The sequence below is a fragment of the Oncorhynchus mykiss genome, chromosome 4, assembly GCF_057628025.1.
Source record: "Oncorhynchus mykiss isolate SJ-2025 chromosome 4, ASM5762802v1, whole genome shotgun sequence".
NCBI lineage: Eukaryota > Metazoa > Chordata > Actinopteri > Salmoniformes > Salmonidae > Oncorhynchus > Oncorhynchus mykiss.
In genome coordinates, this window is record NC_143025.1 from 27,077,261 (window position 1) to 27,085,886 (window position 8,626).

The following is an 8,626-nucleotide window of genomic DNA, read 5'->3' on the forward strand; positions in this document are numbered from 1 at the left end:
GAAAAGTTTATTATTTACATACGGAAACACGAGAAGACCAAATACCACCGAGTTTGAAAATACTTTCCTATTTTACTGCCAAGTGCTGTGCATACATGAAAGTGAATCCTACTGCCCTACGTTTGGAATAGAACGAAAAGGCCCGTCGAATGATTTAATTAGAGACCAATGTACGAAGAAGAACATACTTATAGGGGGTATTTTATTACATTATATATACACTGATCAAAAATATAAATGCAACATGTAAAGTGTTGGTCCCATGTGTCTTGATATGAAATGAAATATCCCAGAAAGGTTCCATATGCACAAAAATATTATTTTCTCAAATTTTGTGCACACATTTGTTTACATCCCTGTTAGTGAGCAATTTTCCTTTGCCAAGATAATCCATCCACCTGACAGGTGTGGTATTTCAAGAAGCTGATTAAACAGCATGGTCATTACACATGAGCACCTTGTGCTGGGGACAATAAAAGGCCACTCTGAAATGTGCAGTTTTGTCACACAACACACTGCCACAGATGTCTCAAGTTTTGAGGCTGCTGACTGCAGAAATGTTCAACATAGCTATTGCCAGAGAATGTAATGTTTATTTGTCTACCATAACGTAATTTTAGAGAATTTGGCAGTACGTCCAACCAGCCTCACAACCGCAGACCACAAATATGCAGTCATGTGAGATAAGGGTTTGCTGATGTCGACTTTGTGAACAGTGTGCCCCATGGTGGTGGACAGGTTAGGGTATGGGCAGGTATAAACTACGGACAGCAAACACAATTGCATTTTATAAATGGCAATTTGAATGCACAGAGATACCGTGATGAGATCCTGAGGACCATTGTCATGCCATTCATCCGCCGCCATCACCTCATGTTTCAGCATGATAATGCACGGCCCCATGTCACAAGGATCTGTACACAATTGCTAGAAGTTGAAAATGTCCCAGTTCTTCTATAGCTTGCATACTCACCTCACGTCACCCATTGAGCATTGTTTGGGATGCACTGGATCAACATGTACGACAGAGTGTTCCAGTTCCCGCCAATATCCAGCAACTTCGCACAGCCACTGAAGAGGAATGGGACAACATTCCACAGACCACAATCAACAGCCTGATCAACTCTATGCAAAGGAGATGTGTTGCGCTGCATAATGCAAATGGTGTTCACACCAGATACTGACTGTTTTTCTGTTCCACCTACCCCACATTTTCCAGGAATCATCTTATCGTGTTACTGAATGTATCCAGAGTATTTTCAGATTTTGCAATCAACAAATGTGGCGTAAACTACAGTAGAATGCATGTAAAATCAACAGTGTAAGGTTTGGATTCAGTGTACACACCTTTGGTCTAATCATTTTCCCATAATTTCCAAACTGTGCCTTATCAATCGCTACCATGGTTATGCAAATGCATTTCATACTTATTCTGTAAGAAACATTTCAATTTAGCCTTATACATATAGGCCAATTCCCATATAAAGAGTTAATATGTATTTTTAACACTATCATTTGTTTGCGAGCATGATAGCTGTACTTTTTAATTGATGCAGCTTGTTTGCCATCAGCCAATCAGCATATCTCAACAAGTTCAAAACACGTGAATGCATCCAACTTGTATTTACGACTTCACTGATAACTGATAATTACCACCTTCCCACTTGGTTATGAGCACAGCACAAGGTCAACTTTGGATAGATAGTTGATATCCCATTGGGCTGTGCACAATAACCTAGGGACAAGTTTACAGAGGAAAAAAAGCATCCTTGAATTTAGTGTATTCCTCTGCCTTTAATATTTGAAAACTACAAGTCTAAAGATAATCATTAGGTCACAGCTATTGCCCTACAATGCAAGTAGCTTTATTAGAATAACTGAAAAATGTGGAGTCTTCTCCAGTGCTAGCAATGGAATGATCTAAGTCTCCTAAGAAAATCATTGCCAATACTGGCAAGGAAAGACATTTCATTAAATCACAACTCAGTAGCTTTTCAACAGAATTCTGTTTCATTTATTTCAATCGGATTGCAACAATCATACAAACAGTACAAAATAATTATTTCAGAAACCCAAATTACAGGAATTTGTAGAACATATAGGCCATTACTGTCATTATTTGGCTGTCCCTGCACTTCCAGACAGGGTCAATCTAATTGTATGAATGTTGTCTTGAGGTGACAGGTGCATTTTGGTCATGTCAGTTGTTCATCTGTGAAATTAAATAAACATGAATCATGTTAGTAACATGCTGACAAAAAACACTGGATAACAATTAAAAACATTGAGGGAGGGTGTGTGTGTGTATATACTGTTCACACCTGTTCTGAGGATCTAAATCATTGGTTTTCTCAACCAATGAAATTAATGACCACAAGGTGCAAAACAGTGTGGGCTAATAAGAAATCTGCAAAGGCCCTCTCCTGGGAGATGGACAGGAAGTCTCCTTTGTTATCTGGATTAATCTGGATACGCAGGCAGACTGTAGGCAGGGAGGGACCAAAGAGAAGATAGATTATTCAGCAATAATGGTGGCTACCATTGATTATCTTCATATTTCAGTGACGTATAATACTGCTGAATATCACAAGATTATGCAAATAAATTGACCGTGCAGTGTGTCAATTACCTCCCAGGATGAAGGCGCCAACACATGATATGAACCCGGCCAAGAAGCTGTTGAATGGGAAGGTGCCAACCAGCAAGCAGTACAGAAACTGCAATGCACCGGTTAGCAAGATGTAGAAAAGGTACGCGTCGACCACTTTCAATTTATTCGATGTTTTGGTCGTGTATTCTTCCAGGAATCGAGAAATAACTGAAATTACCGAGTTGGACATCTTTCCTTATGAACAAAAAGCCCCAAAGGGTACAGAGAGAATCAAACTGTTTGTCAAATACGCTTCCGTCAGACGTAGCGCAAAAAATGACGTGTCAATAAAACTGGTGTAACAATAACAACATTCCCTCCTGAACATATAATCCACTGTACAGTAGTTCCATGTTAATAAACAACGACCCATCTGTCGACTTTGATTCTACGTGGTATGACTATGTCCCTGTATGACTTTAGTTTGCGATGAACGATATTGAACCAATGTAAACTAGTGGAATTAAGAAAAGTGAGCACTTTGGTTTGATAACCGTTGTGCATGGTAGACACTAAAGATTGAGTATTTCCTTTTTTATGAATTTATCAATTCTAGTTGTAATTTGATTTATGATGTTGATCATAAAGTGTGTAAATATAACAATAAATGTTTCCTGAACGTTCGTATATCTCTAAGATATAGGATAGACACTTCGGAACAAACTTCCTTTAGATACTTTTTTGGAGTGTGCAGAGCTGTCATCAAGGCAAAGGGTGACTACTTTGAAGAATCTCAAATATAAAATATATTTAGATTGGTTTAAAACATTTTTGGTTACTACATGATTCCCTATGTGTTATTGCATAGTTTTGATGTCTTCACTATTATTCTACAATGTAGAAAATAAAGAAAAACCCTGGATGGGTAGGTGTGTCCAAACTTTTGACTGGTACTGTATATATTTATTTTACTTTAATGGATCTTAAAATTCAAAATTAAATAGCAAATGATCCTTGATATGACCTTCTTAAAGCAATTCTATATAGCTTAGTAGAGCATTTTCAGATCGAGCATTAATTGCCTCTTAGACAGTGCTTAGACTGTTCAGTGCTGAAAATAAGGGTTAATACATGTTCAAAATAAATAATGTTTCCTGATCTTGTATCTCTCTCATATAGGACAGACAATTCCAAACAAACTTCCTTTTGAATCTTTTGCAGACTACCTGTTCCATGTAGTGAATTTGTTATACCATGCTTTTGAATGGGTTAATAGCAGTAAGGCCCAAAATAATTTATATAAAAAAAAAAAACTTTTTATACTCTTAAAATAATTCAAACTCAAATAGCGAAATGTTTCTTGGTATGACCTTCTTAAAACAATTCCATATAGCTTTGTACCTATAACAATACTAAACCAAAGTAAGTTTGTGGAAATAATCATGAATAGTGAGCACTTTGGTTTGATAACAGTTTTGCATAATAGACATTTAATGGGGATTTTGTTTTTGAAGTGTGTGTCCTCTCTGTAAGTCAGTATCTGGCTGGGAGTGGTGGCCCTCATGGTGCCCCACGCCCATGTCCATTCTGAAGAGCACAGAAGCCAAGATCCTTGACAGTTAGTCCCCTTATCTAATATGTCTGAAAGTATTTCACAGGTACCCACCAGTCCTGACTTGACTACTTGATTATCTCACATTGTATCGCCCGCACTTTTTGTTGTCTCACCTCCATGCCTCTCCTTTTCCGAGACCCTGGACCCTAACTGTCACCAACAGGAACCAGCTAAATGCTCCCAAGCCTGGTACTGTCTCTCCCCTTCTCTATAGTGTTTTTGTCAGTCAGTACCAAATATTCACTTTTCCAGTGGAGTGGACATACCTTTTGTACTACATTGAGTCCACCTAACCATTTCCCTTTCCTCCTCTATTCCAGTTGCACAGACACCTCTTAGGATGGTCCATGATATGGATTTGGGGGAGGGGGAGGGTTTTGGATGCTTAACCTAGACCCTTCTGTCGCTCTCAACCACTCTTTGTGTTTGACTTGCTGGGTTTCGGACATAGCTCCAGACCCCAATTCCCCATGGACTCAGCTCTGGCTGAGGAGCAGTCAGTCAGCACTGGAGGCGGGCCCTTGACCTGGATCGCATGCTCCTATTGGGTCACAGTCTGGACTGCTACTTGGCAGCATCTTATGCCATTCAATACCCTGAGAGGTCAGAGGAGAAGTTTACATTGACACACTCTTTAGAGGCTAATCTTTGGCTTTATGATGAAAAGCATATGAACTTGGAGTAACATGGCTCTTTCTTCCTTTCCCTATCCAAGTCAGTCACCTGATTCTGGTTGACCACTGGGGCTTCCAGCCCATGCCTGTAGATGCAACCTCAGGATTGACCAGACCAGGCTGCCCTTGGGCCCGAATAGCCTTTTCCACTCTCTTCAACCCACTGGCATTGATCTGAGCCGCAGGACCCTGGGGTGAGAGGGGACTGGTTGTCTGAGTGGCATGGCCTGTGGTTCAGGGATTAAAGATAATATAGGTTAACTCTTTCTTTTGATATGTTGTCTCCTTTTTTCCCTAATCTTTACGATCCCATCTTTCTTTCCCAGGTCAAAAATGAGTTAACAGATTTGGTCCGGATTTCAATGTGAGGTTTCATGGCCTACTTGATAAAGACACTATAGACAGATTGGCTGACATTGTCATGAAAATGATGCGCTCACATTGATGTGGCCGGAAGGTGTCCTTTATGATACTGAACAGTCCTATATCTAGCAACAATGACAAGAAGCTGCCTTGTGGGTGTTTGTAAGTGGCTCATTTCAGCTCGTTGTATCTTGTTATTGATACCATGTCTTGTTTTGGCTGATGTCATGTCTATGCTAATATAGCAAAATTTCGCTAGCTAGCTAATCAATATCACCATTCACTAGCTAGCTAAGGATGTATTTGAGAGACAAGTGATCATTGTGCAAATGTATTTATCTTTTCAATAAACATTTTCAGACAAAATATAGTCTGGTGTTTAACCTTCCCATGTCACCACACTCCGCTGCGGACAACTGGTTTCCAGTCGAAGCTCACATCAACTACAAGAGTATGGTACTTGCCTACGGAGCACAAAGAGGAACTGCCCTTCCCTTCCTTCAGGCTATGCTCAAACCTTACAACCCAACCTGAGCATTCCGTTCTGTCACTGCTCGTCTGGCCCTCCTACCCCTACAGCAGTTCCCACTCAGCACAGTCCAAGCTTTTCTCTGTCCCCCAGAAGCTATTACAGCAGAGCCCCTGCCCATCTTCCTGAAAACATCTGAAACCCTACCTATTCAATGAATATCTTAAATAATCCCATAGCACCCCTCCTCACAGACCTTCCTGGTCAAATGTAGCGTAAAGTCACCTGTCACCCATAGTGCTAGGAGAAAAAATTGTAAATAAGAAATCATAACCAAGCCAATACTTTTTTTTTTTAACCTTTTATTTTAACAGGGAATAATGTGCTCTGTATAATGTGTGTGTGTGTGTGTGTGTGTGTGTGTGTGTGTGTCCATTCAATACTTTAAATTGCATTAAAACTAATAGCAGGTTTACCCATCTCGGTGGAGACCCTAGGAACCTGAAGAGTTAACCAATCCTGTGAATGGGTTAGGTGACTCGGGTGTCTATACTTCAACAGAAAAGTTAGATAATATGGAAGTTTATGAAGTAGGGCCTTGTAAACAACAAAGGGAGTAATGTAGAGATGTACGGGTCTTTAGCGAAGTCCAGCCAACCTTTTGATACATGATGCAGTAATGAGTATCAAAATTGTTGCCTGTAACAAAACGAAGGGCACTATTGTAGGTGGCATCCAAAGGTATAAGAGTAGTAGCAGCTGCACTTTGATAAATAATATCACCATAATCAAGAACGGAAAAAAAGGTTGACTGAATAATCTGCTTGCTACTGTTTAGAGAAAGGCACAATCTGTTTCTGTAGAAAAAGACAACTTTAAATCTTAGCTTTTTAACCAGCTCGTCTGTATTAAAAAAAATGTCAAATCCATATCAATCCAAGTGCCTAAGTATTTTTATGCATGAACACATTCAAAGCATCTAATGAGTAAACATGTAGTTCATCTGAAACATTCATACGAGAGTTTAAAAACGACATGTATTTTGTTTTAAATTAGCAAGGGATTCCGGCATAGCTATACAATCTGACTGGAGTTTTGACACAGCCAGATCAACAGTTGGGGCAATAGCATACATAATAGTACCATCCACATATAGATTAAATTGACAGTTTTTAACAGATTGACCAATGGTGTTTATATAAATAATGAAGAGAACAGGTCCCAAAATTTACCCCTGTGGTGCATCTTTATGTACAGTACTTCAAGAAATGAACTTAACCCCATCAATCACAATGGCCTGAGTTCTGTCACTAAGATAATCATGAATCCATGAACAGGCATCAGAGCTCAGGCCTATCGAGGACAGTTTATTCAATAAAATAGCATGATCGACAGTATGAAAAACTTTTGACAGGTCCACAAACAGCACATTTCATTATAGAGTCTAAAGTATTGACAAGGCCATTAACAACTAAAATGGTTGCTGTAATAGTGTTATGCCTAGGCCTAAACCCTTATTGGTTTGCATTCAAAATACATTTCTCATATAAAAAAAGAGCTAAGTTGTACATTTACCAAGCGTTCAAGAATCTTAGCTAGACAGGAAGCCTTGAAATGGGCCAATAATTATTAAGATCAATACTAACCCAGCCTTTATGGAGTGGCAGCACTGATTTCCATACTTTTTAAGTATTTCCTGAAGCAATGTTTAAAAATGTGGGTTACTGAGCCAACAATGATAGGAAATGCACACTTCAGCCGACCAGGATCCAATTGTTCGGCCCCTGTGGATTTCTTATTGTCTATTGCTAGCAAAGCATTCAGGACTTGTTTTTCTGTAAATAGCCTAAAATAATAATTTATCTGATCCTTCAACAAGTTTCCCCTATCAGCATCCAGCCCAACATCATTTGGTCTATCCCTATTAGTAATAGAGGAAGGAATAGAAATTGGATTTACTTTTCCAAGGTTACCCCCATAAGGCCTGAGGCTGCAGGCAATGTAAATATGAGGAACTCTGAGTAACCAATGATGGAATGTTATAAACTGACTTACGTGGGCTTTGGTTGCTATCGTGCAACAGCGCAAGCCCTCTACTTGATTTGAAAACTGAGGGGGTATTCAAGTTTATGGAATTCACATTTGACCTATAAGCACTGGGTGAGCAGACCACAGTGGGCTTCTCTTTTGAGCTCACAATAGCAGACATAAGAGTGGAGTTCAAAAGAACTGACAACACCCCTGAAATCCCAAAGTGTGAAATGGAGCTGATCCTTAGTCCCTCACTCCTCCCCCCTTCTCTTTCCCTGTCTCGGGTGGTTGAGGGAGCTGCTCATCAGGTCTATGTTGATCAGCCTGAGGAGTTCAACAGAGTTGTGTAGACCATCTGTGATAATGTAGACTGAGAATGAGTGATTGTGTGTGTGTGACTAATTTAACAATGCTGCTTAATTTTATTTATATAATACAGCCTACTGTGTAAGTTTTGTTGGCAGAGGCTGATTAGCTCAGTGCCAACCACTATAGGCTTTTAAAAAAGTGTTCCTTTTCAAGAGGCTTGACATGTCATGACATGTCATGACTGACAATAAGGTACCATTATAGTATCTTGACTTTATTATGAAGGGGTTGACTTATGACTGCCAATATCACGTGTTGTAATGAACTATTGAATAGGAAAAGGGCCAAATAAATGTAGAAAGATGTGATTTGCACATTACAGTTTATGTATGTGTATGAGGGAGTGTGTTCATAATTGTGCATGATGTCAAACTGAACACTTACATCATTAAAATATCAACTCTTTCATGACATGTACTTGGGTAAACCTGTTGCTGTCACTCTACCAATTCCCTCTCTCTCTCTCTGTCTCTCTCTCTCTCTCTCTCACAAACACACATAATAAGGACAAAGTA

The 8,626-nt window shown here is 39.4% G+C and overlaps 1 protein-coding gene and 1 long non-coding RNA gene across 2 annotated transcripts; one reads left to right on the forward strand and one right to left on the reverse strand.

Moving 5' to 3' along the window:
- Positions 1–1,995: 1,995 nt before the first annotated feature.
- Positions 1,996–2,968, reverse strand: dad1 (defender against cell death 1). The gene is given in 3 exon segments (NM_001160576.1): positions 1,996–2,212; positions 2,322–2,482; positions 2,630–2,968. Coding segments are annotated over 2 exon segments (342 nt in total). The 5' UTR covers positions 2,841–2,968; the 3' UTR covers positions 1,996–2,212; positions 2,322–2,351.
- Positions 2,961–5,608, forward strand: LOC110521600 (uncharacterized). Its single transcript, XR_005040877.2, has 4 exons — positions 2,961–4,394; positions 4,526–4,808; positions 4,921–5,073; positions 5,206–5,608. It is a non-coding gene; the product is annotated as an uncharacterized LOC110521600 (long non-coding RNA).
- The last annotated feature ends 3,018 nt before the right edge of the window (positions 5,609–8,626 follow it).